Genomic DNA, 24,726 nt, shown 5'->3' on the forward strand with positions numbered 1-24,726 from the left:
TTCACCAGCTTTCATCCCTTTAAAAATGGCAAAGTGTATAAACTAGTCTCCTTGGATCAATTCTTCCATCTAGGAAGAGAGTCAGGAAATACTGCTGCATCTGAAGAACAGTGTGATTAACGGTGTGATTTTCAACAGCAGTGATGCCAGCTCCTGCCTAGTACAAACATAAACTTTGGTTGCACAGCCTTCGTTTCGCAACACAAACTAAAAAGAAAAAAAGCAGTGGAAAAGAAACCCAAAGTTTGATCTTGCTTACTAGGAATTTTATTTCTTACCATGTTTGGATCGTGGCCCAGTGAGAAAAGGTATGGCTTTTCCTCAAGAACTGCTTGCTGCCACTCAAGATCTGATACCAACCCAATGTACCAATCGTTTTCATATTCTTCCAGGTAGTTAACCAGCTCTTTGAAGTTCTCAACCGGACCCAGGCTTGCTTTGTCAACCATGAGTTTAAAAGTGTATCTGGAAGGTGCAAAAAGCCATACAGTGAGGAGTGCAGCAACAGACAGGAGGAAGAAACCCCCTTCAGGCTAGAAAAAGCAGGAAGGCACCATCCAATGTTACCAAGCGCTAGCAGCTTTGTAAGTTATCGCTTGTCGGCTGAGTTCACTAGAAGTTAGTACGGGTAGGATTTTAGCTCACCCAGACGTAAAACACATCATTAGCTTAAACAGATTTCGTTCACCTCAAACGCTGTTACTGCTGCCTGACAATGGAAAGCGCCAAACATCTAACTCCATCACAGTTCTCTTTGATTATGGGGACAATGAAAATGGGTTGGTTTTTCCCCACTTAACCCAGTGGATTTCCAGTGCGGGAGGCAGCTGCTGTGGGAAAGGGAAGAGGGGAGGAATCTCCGTATCACAGTCTTCATTGCCTGGGGTTACAGGCAATATTTGTGCAGGAAGAAGCTACAAATATATTTAAATGATATGGTTTTAACATGAACTACTCTTAGTGAAGCGATACTTACTTTCAAAGTAGAGGACTCTATATCATTTTTATAATCTAAGGGAATATTTTTCTTTTACCTGAAGGCTTTTAATGCAAGCTGGAATAGCTCCGGTTTGCCGGTTAGCCAGTCCAAACCAACAGACCATGGAATACCACCAGTGTACGCTCTGAACACATGGCTCGGGGCAGGCACGGTGTTATCCAGGCCAAACAGACCAAAACAACATGACAATACTCCATGGATGTATAAGTCTTTCAAAGCTTTATCTTTCATAAGGTCTTCAAGTAAATTGGAAGGCTTTTCTTTCAGATGAAAAAAGTCCAGTTGACTCAAGATGAAATGGTACCATTCTTCTGGAAACCTCTGCCTCATTTCGTTGACTTTGGAAGCAGGCACCGGGGCTGTTCTCCATTCTTCAGGGATGCTCAGTAGCTCTGAGTAACAGCAACTAAATTCAACCTGAGGTAAAACTTCTTGCTGTTTCCCTTTGTCTACCGCAGGCAGCCCAAGCACAACAGCCCTGTGTAATTTATCTTCTGGTGACATTTCCTGTGGGACGCCTTGGCTCTGTGTTTCTACAGATCCTGGAATAGACAGATGCACTTTTGGTGTAGCTGCCAACTGTCCGGGGTCTTTTCTGTCTTTCATTCTGCCACTGGGTTCAAGATCAAAAATGTCACTCTCATCAGTCCAGTCCTCAATTGTATCAACACTAAAGCTATCTTCTTCCCTCAGAGGCCTGGATCTTTCTACTGCACCACCATGCTGATTTTCTAGAAATGATCCTTTTTTGTTCTTGTCGGCATTGCCCGGGCTTTCCAATGTTTTTGATTTTTTGTAACAATACTGGACAAGCATCCATACAAGCACTTTAATGAAATCATCTTTCAGATGTTTTAAATTCTCATGAGAGTCAATTATTCCAGATAACACATTTCTGGCATCGGAATACAGCCGCACAGGTAGAACAGTACAAGGAGTCAAAATGTGTCCGAAATGGTGATTAGGAGAGAGAATCTTTGTGTGCTCCTGATGTTCGAAGGCCATTTCAAAAATTTCATCAACTCTGTGAGCTTCAGCAGCATGACAGGATGTTTCCTGCAATTCTAGCCCCTGAAGCATAAGTGAAAACAATTTGGTTTTAATCTTCACCAGTACAAATCCTTAAATGCTAGCAAGCTGTTTTCTTGCAACAGAATTTTTCTGAGCAAATAAAGGTACGTTCCGTTGTCAATATTTCCACAACTGAATCTACAAATCTAACTAGAGATAATAGTAAAAGCAAAGCACTCACTACAATACTAGACACAGATCAATGTCTTAAAAAAAAAATCTTTGCCTCATACAGATCTTATTAGCCAGCTTATTAAAGATGGCTAGATAATAAATTTCACATCTGCCAAGCATGTTAGTTGCAAGACTAGTTAGTATAGTAATAACACTAATTTTAAAAATTGACTGTAACATCAGGTAAATTAGTTATACTGCTGAAATGTTACACAGCAAAACGTTTGCATGATTTCAAAACATTAACACATCAGTCCTTAGCATGCAGTTACCTTAATGTTAACACCACAGTAAGTGAAGCCTTTTTCTAGCACCAATATCCACATCAGTCTATCCTGAAAACGGCACAAGTAATGTGATCCAGGCAGGGAGAGACCTAGACAAGAAAAACAAAACCAAAAGAAACCAAACCAAACCCATGGTATTACATTGATGAAAATCTTTTCTACGTGCCAACTGAGGAATTCAACTGCAAAACCAAAACATTTCTCCACCAGCATCAAAACCATTTAAAACTGGCTAACTAGTACCCTAGAATCCTAAAGAAACTAGCTGCAAAGCTACATCTTGAAATTGTAGTGCAATCTTTGAAAAAGCTGGGGAAAACCGGGAAACCCTCACAACTGCAGGACGACAATATTCATACTGGGCCAGGGTTAAGCAACCCTACCCTCAATTCCCTTTGTAGAGACAACTTTCATGATTAAGGATCATCTGCGGCTGCATTTCCGACCGCACAGTTCCCACTGATGTCACCTGGAGATCTAAAATGACTGCCGAATGCATTACAGAATCATCAGCTAGCACATGAGTACCTTAATGGCCCTATTTGCTGTGGAGTACGAAGTTTATTTTTTATGGGAGAAATAAAAATGTAGCTCAACAGGAGTTTTTACCTGTACTACCAGTTTCTAAATTGACTTGTTTGTATTCCAGAATGATTAGAAAATATCCCTTAGGATGCGAAATCCAGAGCGTAAACGATTCTGCTCAAGCGTCAGGTTACCAATGACATAATATCACACCCATTTTACAGCTACATAAATAGAGGCAGAGCATCTTTACAGATTTGTGAATCAGTATCGTACACGTTGAACACTAACAGTAGACACAGTGGAAATCATCTGTAGTCTTTCTGAAATACCTCTGTGTGTGTGGAATAAATCTGATCCCACTGTATTAAAATACAGTGGGAAAATCCCACGAAAAATACAGCCACACAAAATAAACTGGAATTGGAAAATCAAGTCCTGATCAACTTCAGATCACACATCGAAGTAATTAGTACTCAAAAATCCCACAACCTGGCTCTCGCTTTAAAGACTGGATGACACATGTCCAGAAAAAATGGTACCTTTTCTCTCTTCTACCTATTTCAATAAAAAGTGCAATGCCAAACTTCCTAGCAACTGGTGGTTATACTGTATTTCTTTTAAGTTATAGCCTACTGTCAGCTTCTCCAATGCAATGGTGCTGTCCTTAAACTGGCAGCAAATGTCGTGCTTATGACCTGCTTCTGCTGTGACTCACGTCCGAGTGACCACTCACTTGCACAGAGAATTTTAGTTTTAGAACGTTGTAAGATGAAATCAGTGAAACCAACCATTAAGCTGTAGTTAAAATTTAAGTAACCTTTTATACCCCACTGAGCTAATGAAGTGCATTTTCTTGCTAACATTTTGCAAAGATTTTAATTCTTCTCTTGCTAGCTGTTAAAGCGACTAAAAGTCCTATACACAGAAAAAAGTATGGTTTTCAATTAAGAGACAGACAAAGTGGTACCTCTTCATTTTGAACTCATCTGAGAACACCACATTTTTTCTTGCTTGAAGACATTAATTCACAGCTTTTCCCATTAAAGAGGAGACTTTCCCCCCCTCAAGACTAGTGTTTTAAATTATTTAATCTGAGGCATACATGCCACCACAGTCATGATGGCAATGCGGAAATATATATATAAATGTGTAGATATAAAATAGATAGCTATAACAGATATATATTTATATCGATCTGTTATATGTATTATATCTATAAGACATACATAGGCTGATGCAGGAGACAAACTGAAGCATCTCTCTTCTTTACAGGAAAAAAGCTTCCTACTTTTATTTTTTTAATACCTCTCTCAACACCAGTACTAAAAGTACAGCAAATGTTTCCTAGTAAAACACTTGCATATAGTTTTCAGAAAAGTGTGATTAAGGTTGACTTCCACTGTCTTCAAATCTTAGTCCATTTTTTCTAGTCATAAGCCATTTTCTAAGAGCCTGTGTAAATATTTGCCTCTTCTCTAAGGGCAACGAGCTTTTGATTATTTAGGTTACACAAAGACTGCTTCTCAAGAAAACAAGCTTGCAATTTTAACAGTTATTCTGTCTCCAGCCAGGAAAAAGACTCGGCATTTCTTCACCTCTGTTGATATAATTCTGCGAAATGCCCACCCTGATGTCTTTCACAGGCTTTAAGACCACAAGTCCTGTTAGAACCCTACCCTAACTGCCTGCACAAGACATGACATTAAGTCTTACCAACTGGTTCTGTTCTCAACTGTTAACTGCTAGTTCGGATACATCATGTATTTTACAAACACCCAGTCCGTATTTACCATACCTAATTAACATAGCCAAATTAGCAAAGTCACTTTCTGGATCCTGCGTAATGGGACTGATGCAGAGGAAGACACACACACCACAATGAATAACAGCGTGACACAACTCCTTCTCTCCACTGACTGTCAAGAGAACGCCTCAATCTATTGCCTCCAATTAGGTGGGATGAACGCATACCATCCTTTTTTGTTCAGTATAAAAAGATTAGGATTCATGCTGTTTCATCACCATTTAGTTTCTCCTTATTTTAAAGATAACAAACCAGAATGACTTTTATACAAGAATGTAACAAGTACAGATGAGAAGGATAAAAGTAATGACTTTCTCCTCAACTGAACAGTCTCTGAATATCAGATTTAACCTGTGCCGTGAAACGTGTCTTAAATCAGATGCTGTGATTCTCCTGTTCTCCAGCAAAATCACATTTCCTAAAATAGTTAGCTACATTTCTTCACAGTGTTGCTATTGTACCTACCTAAGCTACCAGCTGCTAGTGCAGACTGCAGAGCAACAGCCAGACTCGGAACCATCTGCTGGTAGTACACCGTATCGGAACAAACACACGCTGCGGCACCCACAGGCCCTGGCCAGCTTCGGATAGGCCGAGGAAACCCAATCAAAAATATCGGTAGCGTGAAAAGCGGCAGCAAGGGGGAAGAAAGGAGTGCAGAGATGGCGATGAAGGTCAGCAGGATCGGGAAGAAAACGACATTGAGTGTGATTAAAGTGGCGGTAGATTTACGACGTTGTTTTTTCTCTGTCCACGATGTCAAAAGAATAGCTATGGCAAACTGCAACTTTGAGAGAAACTGAAGCAGTCGATCCCGTAGGATACCAACCTGCAAGATACATACAACAAGCACGTTTATTCGTAACCTGTATCGTATCGTATTCAGCACTGCCAAAGCTGCCTTATCTACAATAATTTTAAGAAAATGAAGTGTGATTATCCTTGACTGGTATGAGAGCGTATATCTTAGTACACAGTTTTTTAGCTTCTACTTGCTAGGTCCTGGGCTCTGGAATTCTCTCACAGGGAAGGAAACAAAGACTTTAAGTGACAACTATCTGCTTAAATTTACATGATGACAATTACCAGCAAGAGTCTGATTCCTGTATCAAGGCTCCTGTTCCACCAGAGGTCTGGATTAAACACCAACATTTGTGCTATTGACACAACCACTATGTCCAGCAGGGCATTTTCTGTATTCTGCCAGACCTAAAATAGAGGTATGTTAGACATACATTTAAAAATGTATTTATCTATTTCTGCTTCCATGACCTGGAATATTTCTTCCAAGTCATCTTAATGCTTAAATCACGTAGAAGAGAATTTCTTAGGCTAACATATTTAAAATTCAAATTACCATCCTAAATATTCTTGTGAATCCAATGCAAACAGACACAGAATGAAGATTTTGTAGCGAATGGTCTAGCGACAGGAATGCTATCATAGCAAACGGAGACACTGTAATTGAAATAAAAGAATCATTGATTTCCTTTCAAAAACATAATTAAAGTCTACAGAGGTAAGCAGTCTTATTGCAGAATGGAAATCTTGGCGTAAAAAGAGATTATTCTTCCCTTCATTATTACAAACTCCACTTTGTACACTTCCAGGATATCAAAACAGCGTGTTTGCACTAATGACCCAAGATGGCAAACATTTATGTCGATGCTTAGTTGTCACTTGCGATTACTTTTTTGTTATTTGCTTGTTTCCCCAAGAGAATGGAAATACTCAAATAAGTAAACAGGGAAATAGCACTCATCAATCCACTTCCCCAAACTGATGCTTCTTTATAAAATTAAATAACTTAGATCAAATTTTGGTTCCCCCAAAGTAGATACATTTGTCCCTAACCTACCAGGAGTTAGGGAGACTGTTCCCTTTACTAGCAAGTTGTAAGAAGCAAATATTTAGTCAGCTTGAAGACTCTCAGCTCACTTTTGTTTCTGAGTACCTTTTAAAAAATCTACACGAGCCATTTTTTCAAAAGCGAGTACTGATGTTACAACTAAAATCCTTTAACAGGCCTTGCTTTCTGAGCTAGACTTTTAAAAAGCTCAACTTTTTAGGTTTACCCCTAAAAAGGAAATAAATAAAAATCACTAATCACTTCCAAATATTCTGAACCAGTAATTTTGACCTCAATGCACAATTTAGCAAAACATCAACAAATATTTCCAGCTACTTCGTTTTTCTTAGTTCATTCATAGCATCTCGCACATACAGTAATTCTAGCGTTGTTTCAATCTTCCTACAAGTATCATCTAACAAACAACAAGACAGTGCGTATTCCTACCTAGTGTTAGTAAAATCCTCCTGACAACACCAACTTTCATTAGCCTTCTTTGCTGCTCCATGAACACAGTCACAGTCCTGACATCCTTTGGATAAAAGGGGTTTCGGAAGACTCCAAACAAGTACACTCTCTGAATCTCTCTAAGAATCCACATAATTATAAGTAAAATGATCAGAATGTAACTTGCTATAGCCTGAGGACTGGCTTTGGAAAATGACGAAAAGCCTGCAAATTGGTGCAGCAGGCTAGCTTCTATGAGAGCAAATGTCAACACAGTCAAATAAAAAATAAATTCCCTCCACCCAGATTGTATTCTAAGACCTCTGTGCATATTTTTAGATTTGCTGGAGGCTAAATGGCTGATCATGGTGTGTTTGAAGGCAAAACCAATCTCGCTTAGGTTAAGACTCAGTATGAACCCAAATCCAGTCATGAAGAGGATCACACCAAGAGTGCTGGGAATGAAATACGATGCTATTGCTGTTCCAGCAGAAATGAGAAACATTACTAATAACCTGTGAAGGAGAAAATAAAAAAGATTTGCTTGAAAAGAAAAAGGTTATGAACAATATTGATATATTTTACGATTATATAAACAACATTTACTTTGTGTTACTTGACATAGGTGAACCTCCTAGTCCAAACTCCAACAGTTGTTCCATTCCCCACAGAAAAAGTGCGTCAAGCGGGGGCAGAATTCCCATTGCCCATAAGAACGGCAGAAAAAGAAATATGATGTGCAAAATCTGGTTTGTCTGTTCTAGAATGGCTGTGTTGACAGCAAACCTGGATAAAAGAAGAAACGTGTTTGACTTCTGTGAAGGCAAAGATAACTGATGTGTGGAAAGACTTTTTGTTTAACTCCTGCAGCAAATCCAGAAGTATAAACATTACATATTCAATCTACAAAACCTCAACTAGTATCTTTTAGAAGGAAAAATAAGGACATACATTTATGCTTGGGGCAGTAATACACTAATTAGAACATCAGAACACAAGGTAATTTTTCATTCAAAAGATCTGTAGCCTTCAGATTATGCAGATGAATCAAATGACCCAAGTATCCTAATTGTTTTGATACTGTTGTGACAATGCACTCAAAAATACTTATGCAAAAAGAAAGGTCCACAGGGTCTAAGACCTCAACCGTTTAACAAAAAAACGCTAAGTATTTTTTCAGAATTACAAAAGTGAAACTTTATGCAAGTCCAAGACCCAAGATGTAAGACTTAACACTGAAAGAACTGGCATGTTGCCTGTACACCAGGAGATAAACTCTCTCTAGGAATACAAAATGTTATTTTCTACATAAAAGCATTAACATCTTCCTGGAAAAATACAAAGATCAGTATTAGAAATCTGCATAAATTCTGAGCCATATGTAGTTCACCAGCTAGCTAATTAAGTTAAAGATGGATTGCTAAGATATTTGGTTTTTCTCTACTTCTTACTAAATAAGTAAGTAAGCTTCAGAGCAATTTTGTCAGGAATTTAAAGAATGTCCAAATTTTCTCCTCAGGAAATTAGACAGAAGAATTTGGGGTCCAAGACCACGAGTATAATTTTCACATCACAACTGAAGAGGCAACTAGGGTAAATCATTAAGAAAGACATCTGCAAGTGCAAAACTAGTAAAATCAAACATGCTTCTTTTTTTTTTCCCAAAAGCATTTGAAGTACCCCAACCATAAAATATGTACACATGATAAAGTGATATAAATATCACCCGACAGGGAGAAAGAATGCATAAAGAAAATCCAAAAACATCTTGCTTTAAGAGATTCTACAAATACTTTAGCTAAGACACTTATCTGAAAAGTGGAAATATCAAAGTCTCCTATTTGTAGACTGACATAGTTCTTTTGTATTACAAAAGCATTTAAAAATCCAAGTTCAAAACAAAGATATGGCAACCTTCACATTTGCTTATCCACTCATTAAAACCAAATGCATGGTCCTTTTTTGCCTGTAATTTATAACCCTCTGCAATCAGTTTGCAGAGATTAAATTAGAAAATATTCCAGAATGAGATCTGGATATAAATCCAGTGCTCCTGAAGTTTGCAGCATTTAGATCTATGGCTCCAGATCAGGAACATGTTTTTTGAAAACTTACCCTTTAAAAGGACGCTGATGCAAATACTCTTGTACAAAAATACTGAAATTGACACTAGAAGATAATTTTAGCTGTCCCTTACTTAGAAACTGCTCTTCCTAATTTACATGGAATGCTATAAAAATTTAACAACCTTTTATGCACAGCATAGAGCATCAATTTTTACCATACACTCTTCTAGCTTCTTTCTTTTGAGTTCCTACAGTTGATTAAAATCTCAAAATAAATTCTCCTCCTCAGAATCATTTCATCTTTCTCATCAAAAACATATAGAATAACCATTACTTATATTAGCTAAATGCCATATTAGGTTTACCTGTGTACAAGATCCACTGCAATAAAGACAAAAATATAGAACGGTCTCATCAGAGCAGTGATTTCATAAGTATCCAGTGCCTGGAAAGCAGCTGTTTCGGTAGCTGTATTTATGATTAACGAATACTCTCCTATACATATAGTCACCCATCCAAATACAAAGATCATAACAGTTCCTCCAATGTTGCTATACAGCAAGGTTATTCTGTTTGGCAGCAAATACCAAGTTCCCAGCCCACACAATACCCCTGCCAGAAGGGAATGAAATACAGTGTTGATTATATACTTCTTGCCAGGAATAATAAATTTTACTGTCTCTGAACCTACACAGCTGGAAAATTCAAACTCATCTTCATCTGTTAGGGTATTCTGAATTTGCATTCTTTCTACTCTTACTGTTTTCTGTCTTGCATATACATTTGTCATCTGAAGAATAAGTGCAGTAACAAACATCAGTCCTCCTGAAAGTGCTGCGGTATAATAGTCTTTCATAATGCCTAATTGGTACAAAAGTGTTCCTACTCCTCCCAAAACCCATGGCGTCAAGAACAAAATAATCTGATTCACATATATGTAAGGAGGGGCACAATAGCCTAATTTAAACCGGGGACCTCCCAGCACAGTCTGTGGAAAGCGCTTCAAGAAGAACTCCTGTTTGTAATCATTCAGCAGAGGTACATCTGGACCCATTCTTATTATTCAGGAATGCTGGATGAGTATCATTTTTCCTGTAAGAGAACAGAAAGAAAAAGACGGAAACATTACTGAATCTGGAACTCAGAACTTAGCCAGGGAATTCTTTTGTCCTGTTTTCATTTGTGAAGTTACACTGAAATTCTGACATGTTAGTGTTAGTAAATGTCATCCTAAAGCACCCACAGAATCTGCTAGAATACAACTACTAAGCAAACACCTAAAATGGAAAAAGACTATCTATTTTAAAATAAAGATTATGTTCGTGATCTGAAGCTTTAGGCAACAAATAAAACATATAATCTGTTCTTGGGAGATGATAAAACTAACTCATGTCTACACCAGAACACCTTCCTAAAACGGAAATTTTTTCCCATCCGGTCTGATTCCAATCACATCTTGCCACAGACTTCTAATTCCCATTAATCCTGTTAAGGATCTCCATATAAAAACAGAAGAGTCCGTGACTTCAGTGAATAGCCATATAAGTGCAAGGATACAGTCACACCAAGGTCCCTGTAAAAATCAAAGCCTTATGAAATAAACTTAACTGTACAAAAATTAGTAGAAGCATTAAAAATTGTTTTCCACATCAGCATTTTTACTGTCCTCCCTACACAGCCTAGCTGCAGAACAGGATCTCACTGTACTGAGCACTACACAAGACATAAAATAAACAGTTCACTTTCTGCTTCCTAAAACATATAAAATAAACAAAATAAACACAATACTTGTGAGTTGTAGCAGAATCGGCATATATTCTTCTGTATGTCAATGGAGAAAGCTGAAAAAAGGAAAAAAGATACCTGTAAACATTTACAATGAATCATCTAATAGAAATCAGATATGAACACTCATTTAGAGAGGATCAGGCAATGTAGAAATAATGAACGTAAGACGGTAACTATGATATTCAAATATAATTTTATGCTACTAGTCACAAAAGCAAGAATCCATGAATGACAGGTAGAAATAGTCAAGCTAAGAAATAGAGTGAAGAAAGAGCACAAATGTGCAGTACCAAAGCACTTCATTAATAATAATAATTCTAAAAAAGAGATGTTGATGTGCATTAGGAGATGTGCAAGTACTGAAATTCTGACTTTCTTCTACTGGATCTGTATAATCCGACGGATACCTATTAGCCATCACTGCTGATATAGTAAAAATGAAATACTCGGCTGCCATGGAGTTTCCAAACTACTGTGATCTCTTCTTTCTACAATACCAAATGCTTTTAGGTGCTTCTGAGAACAATGTACTCCTTACATTTAAACAGAAATCAATCACTTGACTGTGGGTAGATAGCAGTCATCACAGGACTAAGTTAGAAACAGTGCAAATGAGAGAGACTAAAAGCCATTTCAATACACTCCACAACGAAAAGCAGGACCCCACAGGCTCTATAACTACTCTCCATGTAGGCTGTGGAATGATTTTTTTTTTTTAATTATTTATTTTTTAAAATTTTTTTTAATTGGAATTCCAATTTGGAATTTTTACACATAGCATACTGAACATGGAATACTGAAAACGTAGAGGTTTTTTGGTCATCTTATTTCAAGCCATTGGAAGTTTCTTAAGGGATGGAGAAGGCAGCAGTCAGTGTTAATGGAAAAGACACATGTTGACAATGAATGGGAATTCATTGCAGTCAGTTCAGGAATTTGAAAATGTAACAGGGACACACCCAACTAAAACCAAATTTCAAATGTAATAACAAAAAAAAAAATCACAATTCAGCCAATCTTGTTTAGAAAAAGAAACACTATTTAGAGGGCTACATAGGCATGAAACTAAGTTGCTGTGAAAATACATGCAGTACAAGATTTATAGGCACATAAATGACAGAAGCTGAGTTTTAAGAGAAACATAGAATGAAAACATAGAACGAAAAGGTGCATAGTTTTCCTTGAAAAACAGTTTTCTGGCAGCTGTGTTTTTCTGCTCTAAGAAGGGCTACTTTTGTTTGAAGTTCTAGTCTGCATTTGTGTTTGTCAGTTTATATTGCTAACAATGTTAACAAAACATCCCTCTTACAGTTTCTGTGTAAACAACAGATATCTTTGTGTGAGACACAAAAATCTACGCACATAAACAATATAGTTCTACTTGGCTACACTCCAAAACTAGCCATAAAAAGCAGTGAATTTATAAATAAATGAAAATCCCAAAAACAAAGCTCACAAACTATGGAAACGATACCCTCGACTATCCTCTTGGCTTCCGAATAGCCAGGTAGCACATCAGGACTTCAAAGAGGCACTCGTGTGCGTCTCATTATTTCTGTGCAAAGTCCTAGCAACAAGACTCCACACATCAGTGCGTGTTTACAGGACTTGGCTTCAATATACATTCCTAACATACAGGCCTGGCCTGACTTTGACAACTTGCCTGGTTACCCAAACAACCTGCACCACAATAGTTTGTCATCACCAGCGGGGATCCATGCGACTTAGATACTATCATAACAAGGATGGTAAAAGGACGTTAACACCATAAAGTCATTTAACATTTTCCTCCCCCCACAACATTCTCTCTATGTCCTTATGACAAAAGGAAACAATGCAAAACTTGGTCAAATTCAGGCAGAAACTCACAGGACGGTATGAATTTTTGTCTAAATGACCATCATCCTGCACGTCCACTGATGGTGGATCAGCTCAGTCCGGTTTGGTTTTATTTCAAGAAGATTACAGAAGAACACGTGTACAGCTCTCAGCCATCTAAGCCGCTGGCACGTAAGGCTTAAAAATACTCACCTCAGTGGTCTTCGAGGTCTTTTCACGCGAGACTAAGTAATGGTTACAAACCACCTGCCAGCACAGGAGGGAGGAACGCTGGCGCGGAGGCGCAGGGGAGCTGCGGACAGCCCCTGTCCAGGCAAACCCAGACTCGCCCCGTGCCCGCCTGCGTGCCCAGGCACCCGCGCCTCCGCTCCACGGTTCAAGGTTGTGCTGCAGGCCCGCTTCCAGCCCGGGAGCCAGGCGGAGCAGGCTGGGGGCCTCTCCTCAGCAGCGTCGATGCCATCCCCCTGTGAGACCGGGGACGAAACATCTTAGGCCCAGGCGCTCCAGTTACGGGAAGAGCATCTCGGGACCGCTTTGGGAAGGGCTGCACAGCACCTTCTTCCCGGGACACCTCTGCACCTGACCAGACGGGCTCCCACCAGAGCCACCACACTTTCTACCTAGCCACCTCTCCCCCACGCCGATCTTCTGCGACCATCATCAACCAAGCGACCAAAAATAAAGCCCCTGCTGTTTTTAACTCCGGAGGGGAGCCAGGGAGCCATCGGGCCCGCCGAGACACGGCCGGTGGGCAAACCCAGGGGAGGGCAAGGCCGGCCAGGCAGAGCCAGGCGGGACGCGCTGCCTCCCCCGACCGGCCCCGCACCGCCGCCTCCCCGCTTGGGGGAGGCCCTGGAGCCTCTGCCTGCTCCAGCGGAGGGCCCCGCGGAGCCCCGGCTGCTGCCGCCCCCGGGGGGTGTCCGCAGAGGCAGCCGCGGTAAAGAGCCTCTGCGAGGCGGGCACCTACCTCTGGCCCGGGCTCGGAGCAGGTCAGGGGCTTTGCGGGGCGGGGGGAGAAGGGGAACGGGGCTGAGCCTGCGGCGGGAGGAGGAGGGAGGATGGCGGAGCGCTCCCCCCGCCCGCCCCAAGGCTGGCCTGAGGGAGTGTGAACGGCGCAGGCTGCAGCCGGGCGCTCCTCCCCGCCGGTGGTGCCCCTCCGCCCCGGCGCTGTTGCTGAGGTCGGCGGGGAAGGGGAAGGGGGAGGCGGTGGCTAACGGCGGCGGCGAGGCCCGGCCTCGCCGCGGCAGCCCCCTCCTCTCCCCGCCCTCTCTTCCCTCCCCTCGGCCACCGCCGCCATTTTGCCCGCCTGAGGCAGCCGGTGGCGGCCGGGCGCCGCGGGGGTACGCGCTGCTTGCGGCAAATGGCCCGGGCCTGCGGGCTGGTGGCGGGAGTGGGGGCTTCTCCGGGCGTCTTTTTGGCGGGGTGGGCACAAGAGCTGCGAGCGGCGGGGAAGGCGGTCGCCCTCCCGCTCCCCCGCGGCGGGGTAGCCCCCACGGCAGGCTGGTGGCCCCAGCCCGGCGGCCGCCCGCCGCCCTGCCCGCCCGCGCTTCCCTCAGCAGCGCGGGTGTTTCCAGCTGTGCTCTCCACACGTAACTGTCGTCCGTCTGTTGTAAAATGAGGTGTGAGGCAGCTCTCTCTCTGTGGCCTGCCAGCAGCTTCCCGAAGTGAAAAGAGGGGTGAAGAAAACCCCTCAGCCTGCTGAGGAGCTGTGGCAAGGCAGGCGGGGGCTACCTGTGGCAGCCATTGCCAGCCATGAGCCGGGCCTTGGGCTCCTGGGGCTCCTCTGTCCACATAAGTCCATATCCCACTTTCCAGCAGTGCCGCTTTTCAAGGCAGGTCCCTCTTCAGCTGATGAATTTGTCACCCAGACGGCTTTGGTTTCCTCAAGTTTCTTTCTGTCCCTCTGAGTGCTGGCATGGAAATGTCAGAGGCTGGTTTTTCATCACTTTGTTTAGCCGTTTTCATAATCTTCCCACATTAAAAGTGCAAAATGAACCAAATTAGTCTGTTTCTTTAATTATTACAACATACAACATTCAACGCACGACATTGTAGTATTACATTAAAACATGTAGCACAAATACTCAATCTACAGCATTCTGACATGATATTAAAATGCTTTTAGAAGTTTCCTTAATCTTCAATGTTAACGGTCTTCCTCTGTTCAACTAATTCAGGATGAGAACACTGGTTCTAGCCTCAGGTAGAGGCAAATGCATTCTCAGTTTTCTTTTAGGTTAAATAAACTTGAGCATTCACTGGCAAATTGAAACGTAAATCCAAATACTGCAATGCTACTTACCACTTCAAATTACACCCATTAAACAGTGACAATATTTAATAGAGTGAGCATGCTTAATATAATTTATATCTAATAATGCTAAAACGTATAACTCACTGTATTCATTAGAGCACCAGGGCATGCATATGTCTACCGTAATATGATGTTACAACAATCACCATATAAATCCTTACAAACAGTTACATCCATTTTGATCTGAATCCCTAATAAAATTTAACACACAGGCATATGCTTGGAATTTTAGATACACTAAAAGAATTACTGTAATCAATTTAATTCTTATCAGAAGCATCAGAACCTTTTTGTAGGTCTGTTAATCTTTATTCTTCAGAGCTAATATAAGGGCAGGTAGACTGGGGTATCCAGTGTAAAACCTTGGAAATGCTACCAAAGAAAAATGCTCATTTACCTTTACTGAGTTTCTTTGGAATGAAGTTCAACGGCACAAATGATACTGGAGTCCAGCCTGCTGGAAAACAGATAGAAGTATCGCAAACGGTCTTTTTTTTTTTTTTCAGGATCCATCACTTAAGATTTACTCACCCTGTTCTTCAAGTATATCTTTTGCAATCCTATTAGAATTAAGCATTCATATGTCTCATAGATGTTCCAAGGTAAAGAGCATCTCTGTATAATTCACTAAAGGTCAGCAGCAGGCATTTACTTTTTGGTTGACAGGTTTCATCCTGTCCCAGTTTACCAATTCAGTTTACGATTTTGTAAGGATGATGATTCTTTTCTGGAATATGTAAATCCTAAATAAAAATTGCAGGGGAGAAGCAGACATTAGCTTTATTTCTTTGCAAGCTCTGCTGCTTCTCTTTCAAAACTCAGAGAAGGCTTCTTGCCTGTCCTCATTTCCTATGATTTCTCCTTTGCTCAAAAGAATAAATCAGAATTTCAGTCAGTGCAAGCTCCAAGCTCTTTCCTGGAGAAGGGAGCATACCAATTTATTTCTCTTAAGAGTTCTAAGAATTTTCTTGGCTATATAAAATAAAGCCTGCTAACAGAGTAAACTGTTCTAGGTGAATTCTGTCAACCTCCAGCTGTCTTTTGCAGATATCGCACAATGTGTAACTGCAAGCATGTGAACAGTCCCACTGAAATTAATAGGACTCCTCATCTGCTTAAAATTAAGATACACATAAACTATCTGCAGACTTGGGACTTGGTTTTTGGCTTGCTTCTTTTTAGTTTGTGAAAAGGCTATTAGTCCCGACTCCCCAAATAATCATTTTGCATATTTCCGTATTTTTAGTGTTTACTTTGTTTAGAATGATGCATGCAGTAGCAAATATTTTTCTAACTGACCTTTCTCCTCTTTAAAGATAAACCAAAAAAGTGATTTTTGTTTTGGAATGCATCTTTATATACAGCTATAAGGGTGGGAGAAACAGATGCTTTCTTGCATTTACTGACTATTAAGGAAGACAGGGCTTGTAGGAAATTTCTCTTTTAAAGAGAATTAGTGCTAGGTAAAAAAATGGTTACTACTTTCAAATCACATCATGGAAGTTATTTATTCTCTTTTTTCGGATGCCCAAAGTTAATTCTTGATATATTGAGGTCTGTAGGCTGGCATTCCCAAACAGAAGATGTCAGAGTGAAATCTGACTCCTCATTTTATTCAGTCTTTTTGTTCTGCATCCCATAGGGATGCTTGCGCTTATCTGTGTAGCTTTCTGGAAAGCTGCGTATGCTGGATGTGTGTTATCCGTGACTCCTTTTCTGCGGCTCCCTTGGAAGTAATGCCTTTCGACAATATGGCCTTAGGCTGGCAGAAAAACATACTAGGGAGCTTGCTTCTTTCTGGATGACTTTATCCCTTTAAAATAAACTTTACGAAAAAGTACTCCCTTCCTACGTGTGAAAGATATCTCTGTTTTCCTGAAGGCAAAGGCTTCTGATGACATTTCTGAGCTGCCGTGAAGAGTTCAAGGGTAAGTCATCCACGTCCTGGGTTTTATCAGCTGAAGTATCAACTCCCATTCAGCTACCCTTCCTGTATGGCAGCTAAGCATATGCCTCAAGTCATTTCAGAATTAATATCTAGCTATTTATTATGATTTTAAAGCAATATAAAAGTATTTCTTATCAATTTAACTTTGCATATAATGTAGTTTGGATTTTATGAGAACCGTGTTCTTCCAATATTGCTGCCAGTGAAGGACAAAACCATCTGCGAGTTTGCAGATGCCCTTATCTTTTAGTTTGTATAGGGTGTTCTTAAAATCAGGAACTGTGAGCTGAATTCTTTTTGTTGTTTAACAAAGCAAGGGTTTTTTTTTTTTCCTGCTTGCAGTTAATGCTGAAAACGTCTTGATTATGGAAGCAATCTGGTTAAATATTTTACATTTTGGGAAAGACTCATTTGCCTTGGAAGTCTCTTTCAATTGCTGTGTTTTGAGAATCTATCACTGATCTGAGGAGAAAGGGACAGAGAAAGAATTACAAATTGCAAATTTGTGTACTACTAGAATCATAAGTGACAGCCCAGGATTGACTGTGGGATATTCTGCATCTTTAGTCTGACAGGGCGCAACAGTCCTGTGGCCACGCAGACTTCACAGTTGTCATTTATACCACAGTCCGTGGCCACGCAGATGCTGTGGTTATAAATGGAGACAGGTCGTGTGTGAGACGCTCCACTCCAGTGACACACAACCTTCTGCTGCTACAGCTTAAGGACCATTTGTAGCTGCCCCAGCAGTATTGAAGTTTGTACCCCCTCCAACATGCACGGCAGTGTATCCTCTGTCCTCGAGCACTTCACCCAATTAAGAATGGTCATATTCACATGTGCTAGTTGTTAAAGACTAGGTTCGGATCGCCATCAGGCATCCAACTTTGCAACGACTTAAAAAAATATTCTTGACCCAAAAAATTAATTCAGGCATCTAAGTGAGTGTCATGGTTTAACCGCAGCCGGCAACTAAGCACCACGCCGCCACTCGCTCACCCCGCCCCGGTGGGACAGGGGAGAGAATCAAAAGAGTAAAAGTGAGAAAACTCAGGGGTTGAGATAAAGGCAGTTTAATGGGTAAAGCAAAAGCTGCGCACGCAAGCAAAGCAAAGCAAGGAATTCATTCCCTACTTCCCATGGGCAGGCAGGTGTTCAGCCATCCCCAGGAAAGCAGGGCTCCATCACGTGTAATGGTTACTTGGGAAGACAAACGCCATCGCTCTGAACGTCCCCCATTTCCTTCTTCTTCCCCCAGTTTCCATACTGGGCATGAAGCCACATGGTATGGAACAGCCCTTTGGCCAGTCTGGGTCAGCTGTTCTGGCTGTGCTCCCTCCCAGCTTCTTATGCACCTGGCAGAGCATGGGAAGCTGAAAAGTCCTTGGCTGGTGTAAACTCTACTCAGCAAGAACCAAAACATCAGTGTGTCATCAACATTATTCTCATCCTAAATCCAAAACACAGCGCTCTACCAGCTACCATGAAGAAAATTAACTCTATCCCAGCTGAAACCAGGACAGTGAGACATTTGGGCTTTGTGCAAGATTGGGAACAGAGCAAAGTAGGTGTCTCTGGAGGGGAGTTCGGTGCTGACTACTTGGAGAGCTGCCGACATTAGCTGTTGGGAAACATCACTCCAGGAGCAGGTCTGAGCTGCTCTGAGTGCATCCGATTCCTGGTTGTGCATAAAGTGCCTCGATCCACTCGGAGCAGTGATGCCCCGGGCAGGGCCGGTACCTGCTTAAGAAGGACTAAAAGGCAGTGGTACGGTGGCAGGAACTGCCTTTGCAGAGTAGGCTCGTGGCTGCCCACCCCAAGAGGATGGAGGCCAAGGACCTTCTTAGCCTGAAAGAGTCCAAGTCACTGTGCCGCACCGTAAAAGGTGTACTAACCATGAGACTACAGACAAGACCGTGGAAGAGCCATTATCTGCTATTCTAGTAAAATCAGACTAGAGCCTGATCCCATCACCCAAGGGCGAGCATTTCCCTTGTGTGCTTGACGTAAAGTACTAATTAGTCCTTACCTGTTGCTTCTAATTATGTCTTCAAAAAAGCAGACCAGTGAGGGAAGATCTCCATGGGAAGATTCTCACATGAAATTTCCACAATATTGAGGAGTTCAGCCATGGTGTCTTGGTATGCACCAGAATCATCACTCGCTCCTGCAGCATTACAGGCTGTTAGGTCTGCTGAGGAATCTCACACGCGGAGAAGAGATTCACTGCCAGCCATCAAAATGCTTCCAGGAGCAGAGCTGGCCCTTCAGAGCTCTTTTAGGTGGCAATATTGAATGGTATGCTTAGACGGTAGAGGATATTTTGGGTGAACTGGTTGCTCTTGGGAAGAACTTGTGAGTGTGCCTCTGTTTAAGCCTGTCCAGGTCTGTCCTGAGTAGTAAAACTATATATATAGAGACACAAATGGTAAAGTACTGTTCTGTGCTGGTGCTGAGCACACTGCAATACTGTTAATTAAGCTTTGTTAGTTTGATGTCAGTTTTTCTGACACGGGTTTTGATCTAATCTTGCAGAATTCTAAAACTCTGCCTTTTTTCTTTGTATGTGCAAGTACATTTAAAAACGATTTTCATAATTTCTTTGTGTCCAGCTCCTCTAATAAGGTTGGACAGATTCTCACAGTTTCTGTTGCTAATATGATTCCTGGCAAATAGAGCAGAAGGTTCAGGAGAACAAAAGAAATTATCTAATTTTAGTAATGGTGCAGACTGAGTCTGTCATTTTTCTCTTTCTTTTATCCTCCTACCCTTTCTGAATGTCAGAACCTCTCCTAGCACTGCCTCTTTTCAGTTTGAATTGAATTCTTGTTCTTCGTCAAGGACTGGGCATGATGAGTTTTTAGATACTCCTCTGAACAGAAGATGTAGTATTTGAGAGGCTTATCAGTGAAATTCTGACTTGTCACAGGTAATGTGCTAAGAATGACCCACTTCCAGCGAAGCTGTTTTTGCAAATTAAAAAACCTTATATCTGAAATTTCACTTAATATGTATGTCATATTTCTGTTATCCATTCTAAATCTTAAATTGAAGTTTGAGTTTGTTACAGGATAAAGACAACAGAGGAATTTAGTTTCTGAAAGACAAAGAGGGTTGCATTTAGTGTCACAGGTCTGCTCAGCTTGCAGGGTGCTCCGACCTCTGTCCAGTGAAGTTCTTTGGCCTGTGCATAATTGAAGTATGAGAATTTCTATAGAAGCCTTAACATAAAAGGTATACTTTCAAAGGCAATGGAAATACTAACACGTTTTAAATTAAATATATGCTTACAGACTTTGCTAGGTTAGGATCCTGGGGGATTGTTCTAGTGAGCAATAATTATGCTGGTCTTAGTCAACCTTTATTCTTGTGCTCCTGTTTTGGATGTGAGGAATAAACGGGCTGTATTTGCAATTTGGAGGATGGCAATTATAGACATGGGATGTGCAGAACTGGACAAGAAAGCAAAGAGTAAAGAATAGCAGGGTTTGGAGTGAAAATTGCTTGAGCAGTTACAAAATGCAGAGGACGTGCTTTCTCAGATGCTGATTTATTGAGTGTACAACAAAAACACCAGTATGGTTAGAAACAAAGTATAGTTCAACAGTTAGAGACATAATATACTACAAAATGAAAAATAAAGCCAGCCTAGAGATTAATTTTGTTCCTGAACAGGTCTATTTAAACAACCATGTCAAACTTGATATTAAAAATGTGCAATCATTTTTCAGAATAAATCATTCCTTAGTATCTAGCTCCAGTATGTTTCATGTCATGACATCTGTATAGAAGGGGGCAGGCAAGCATCGCAATTAAATGTATAAAACCTAAAACCACATTCATGTTAAAATAACCTCCTGTGATTGATGTAACAGACCACACTATTAGGCCTAAAATTGGGCTTTGGAATACACTTGATGTACTTTAGAATAGTATTTTCATCTGCAGATGCTCAGTAAATAATGAGGCAGACCTCTTCTCCTAACTTGTGTGACGGACTTAAAAACTAGGCTGAATGATTTTGAGATGGGAGGAGTATTGCTTCTCTGCTTTGTGTCTTTAGGAATTACATTTACATTTCTTTTTCTGAAATCATTAGGTCTGAAAAAATGAAAGCTTAAATGTATTCCAGGAACTGGAGCTTAAAAAAGCCTTCTGCCAAATACGGAAGGTTTGCAATGAAATCTCCCCTATCTCCACCAAGCAGCTCATTGTTTAACCGGGAAATGGAAGGGAAGGACCATTCTCTCTCCATTCCAGTTTTCCATGCACAGAGAGGTTTGGATGGTTCCACCCCGAGGCTCAGCTGCGTTCAGGCTGGGACAATGTCCTGTACCGGCCTGCGAGGCTGGACGGGGCAAGCTGAATGGTGGTGGGGAATGGCTACACGGTGATGTGGCTGTCGCCCAGGACACAGTCCTCCGTGCCCACTGCACCACGCAGCGTTGACAAGAGTCAACTGCCCGCTTCGTCCTCTCGCTCTCCTGCCACGGTAAACGTACGCATGGCTGCCAGCCCGCCCCTTCCCAGCAGCATTCAGTCTTGCTTATTCCTCATCTCTTTCTGCTCTGGTGCCTGGCCATGACTCCCGCTCCACCCGCAGTCATGGAGCAGCACAATATTTCTGTTTAAATGAATGTTCGTGAAATGCTTCTCCTCCAGGGGCTGGGTAGAAGACTAGGCGTGGACAGGAGGATCTGGGGGTCACTGACAGTTTTCTCTGGAGTACAAGAAGGTCAGCTCTCCTAGGCTTCTCTGTTGGGTGCACTGTAACCATCTTCATAGTTCTTTCCTATATCTGGCATATGTTTGTCACAGGATGGTGTTCTGGCCAGGCTAAGGCATCCGTAGCCCTTTTGGTGCAGCAGAGCCTGCGGCACAGGCTCAATCCCCACTTCAGCCAGCCCCTCCCATTGCCATCACGTGCAGCTCTTATCAGGGCGCTAATACTGTGGCTAACGATGTCTGTGTTCCTGAAGCACATCCAGAAATCTGGCGTATAGCCCACAGCTAGAGCTCAGATTCTGCAACAATAATGTTTATGTTGGCAGGCCTTCGAACAGAAACTCCCATTCACTCCAGCTGGCTGGTGTGATTCTAGCAATTAATTCAGCTTTACCAGTGGCGAGAGTTTGTTGGTACAGCTTGTTGCTCTTCCTGTTGAAAAACACATCAATAACTTGGAAAAAAACTGGCTAGGCAGTCACAGAATCACAGAGCGTTGAGGTGGGAAGAGACCTTTGGAAGTCACGTAGTCCAAGCCTTGCTCAAAGCAGGGTCAGCTACAGCAGGTTGCTCAGGGCTGCGTCCAGTTAGCTTTTGAGTATCTCCAAGGATGGAGACTCCACAGCCTCTCTGGGCAACCTGTTCCAGTGTTTGACCTCCACCCCAGTAAAAACTTTTTCTGTTTAAATGGGGTTTCCTGTATTTCAATGCATGTCCATTGCCTCTTGTCCTCTCACTGGGCACCACCAAGAAGAGTATGCCTCCACCTTCTTACTCCTTCACATCAGGTGTTTATACACGTTGATAAGATCTTCCTGAGCTTTTCCAGGTGAAGCAGTGCCAGCTCCTTCAGTCTCTCCTCATATGACAGATTCTCCAGTCCATTAACCATCTTAGTAGCCCTTTGCTGGACTCATTGCAGTATGTCCATGTCTCTTTTGTACTGGAGAGCCCAGGACCAGACCCAGCACTGCAGATGTGGCCTCACCGGTGCTGAAGAGAGGGGAAGGATCACCTCCCTTGACGTGCTGGAGATGCTTGTCCTTATGCAGCCCTGGAGGCTGTTGGCCTTCTTTGCTGCAAGGTCACATTGCTGGCTCGTGGCCAGCTTGGTGTCCACCAGGACCCCCAAGACCCTTCTTGCAAAGCTGCTTTCCAACCGGGTGGCCTCAGCCTGTCCTGGTACTTGGGGTTATTCATCTCTGGGTGCAGGACTTTGCAATTCTCTTTGTTGAACTTGATGAAATTACTGTTGTAAGTCTTTATAAAGAACCACTTGGGACAGAACTGGAGGGATGGAGATTTAAGGATCTTGATTCCCACAAAATCCACATCATTAGTTATCTAATTTTTTTCCTCGTGACTCTCACATCTATAAGACCAAGTCATCATCCTGACCTCTGGAAGCTGTCAGAAATCTGAAACGAGGACAAAAGCAATCCATACAATGATTAGCTTTGTAAGTTTATACAGAAAGAGGAACTGCAGGTATTTAATTCTCCGTGTTGTAATCTGAGTCCTAAAATTTTGTATTTATAGCATTTCTGTTTTAACTACAGGAATTCTGCCCCAAAATAAATTTGTGTAAATGGAAGCTTTTTGGTTATGAATGAACCACTTATTTCCTGTATATTTATATAACTGAAATTCATCGTTTCCTCTGTATACTGTGTTTTTTCTGCAAGGTTGCTCTTTCCAACAACAAGGCCTCACCGCCTCTGCCCTCAGCTCACCTATGGTGAGGAAGCAGAGTGTCCATGTTATTTCCCGAGTATACGAAATACAGCGAAATGCTGGCTGTGAAACGTCACCGACTGGAATCGCCATCAGATTGCCAAATGTCTTGAATGTGTCCAATTTTTTCTTTGCCTTTATCATGTGGCCTGTTATTTTGGGGGTAGAAGGGACCTAGAGCTTCATGGAGCAGTCTGATAGAGCTCTTGGCTTCTTCCTTGACCTTTGCCGTTCACTTTGGACGGCCATCGATTCACGACATGGATTTACACCCAACTGTGAAGATTTGTTACTTTGGGCCCTACCTTGAATCCCGACTTTCCGGTCTATAATGGATGGCTCAGACAATGCATTAAGGGTATCAGGAGCATAATCCTGGTTTCTGGGGAGTCAATAACGACTATGCCTTTGTGTTGGAGGCAGCCTGTATTTTCAACCCATTTGGAGGTCAGGAGTACCCAGGCCTGTTCTTTCATCCACATGGAGAAATTTAAGCACATTCAAAACCCTCTAGCTACCTTTCTTTACCCAAACTCACTGAGTAATTTTTAACAGATAAACATAGTTTATTTACTTTTAAAATTTACTTCTTTGGTTTGACATTTCTTTGGTTTCCTTCAGGTTTTATGCTGCAAATTTATCAATAGCATCAAAAATGAAATTTGTCAAGAAGGTGTGCAACCAGAATAACAATGTTATAAAGTTGATGTAGCAAAGAAAGGAAGTAGAAATGTTGTTAAAATTCATTTAGGATATTTACAATTGATCTGCTCACTCCTAACTTCACTGTTGGAGCAGGTCAGGGCGTAGGGTCTTCATGGCATGGTAGTATGGGTTCACGGTGGTCTGGGCTGCAGATATTAACCCCTCAGCTCCATTCCCTGTGTGGCTGGACGGAGCCCAGTGCCTTGCCTGGGGCTGCCTTGCTGTCTGCGTGCCCTGCAAATGGAGTGCTCCGCGCCTCCCCGCTGGGACGCTTCGATTCGGAGGGTGGGAGAATGAGCTTGTGTTTAAGTTACTGGGTTGAGATGCTTCCAGGCTAAAAAAGTGGAAAATTATTTTCTTTAAATAACTGTGGTTTCATCTGACCTTCAGTAAATCTGCTAACTTCAGCTTTTCCCCTGCAAATTAGGTACTGTCAGGCAAAGTTGG

General features: G+C 41.8%; 1 protein-coding gene across 4 annotated transcripts in view; it reads right to left on the bottom strand.

Annotated features, from left to right (window-relative positions):
- The window catches only part of PCNX4 (pecanex 4), a 20,172-nt gene extending 5,927 nt beyond the window's left edge, over positions 1-14,245 (bottom strand). The window contains exons 1-12 of one of the 4 annotated variants that reach the window (XM_087747978.1): positions 13,821-14,245; positions 13,046-13,317; positions 11,015-11,067; positions 9,592-10,318; positions 7,767-7,946; positions 7,161-7,675; positions 6,222-6,322; positions 5,951-6,073; positions 5,330-5,693; positions 2,518-2,621; positions 1,035-2,071; positions 279-465 (exon numbers count right to left, since the gene is read on the bottom strand). In XM_087747978.1, the coding sequence (XP_087604104.1) occupies positions 279-465; positions 1,035-2,071; positions 2,518-2,621; positions 5,330-5,693; positions 5,951-6,073; positions 6,222-6,322; positions 7,161-7,675; positions 7,767-7,946; positions 9,592-10,280 (3,300 nt within the window). In that variant the 5' untranslated portion in view covers positions 10,281-10,318; positions 11,015-11,067; positions 13,046-13,317; positions 13,821-14,245. The other 3 variants (XM_087747976.1, XM_087747980.1, XM_087747977.1) reach the window with 3 other exon arrangements.
- Between the last annotated feature and the right edge of the window lie 10,481 nt (positions 14,246-24,726).

Source organism: Nipponia nippon, unplaced genomic scaffold (genome assembly GCF_047370975.1).
Source record: "Nipponia nippon isolate SJK-2023a ecotype South Korea unplaced genomic scaffold, ASM4737097v1 scaffold_11, whole genome shotgun sequence".
Classification (NCBI taxonomy): domain Eukaryota; kingdom Metazoa; phylum Chordata; class Aves; order Pelecaniformes; family Threskiornithidae; genus Nipponia; species Nipponia nippon.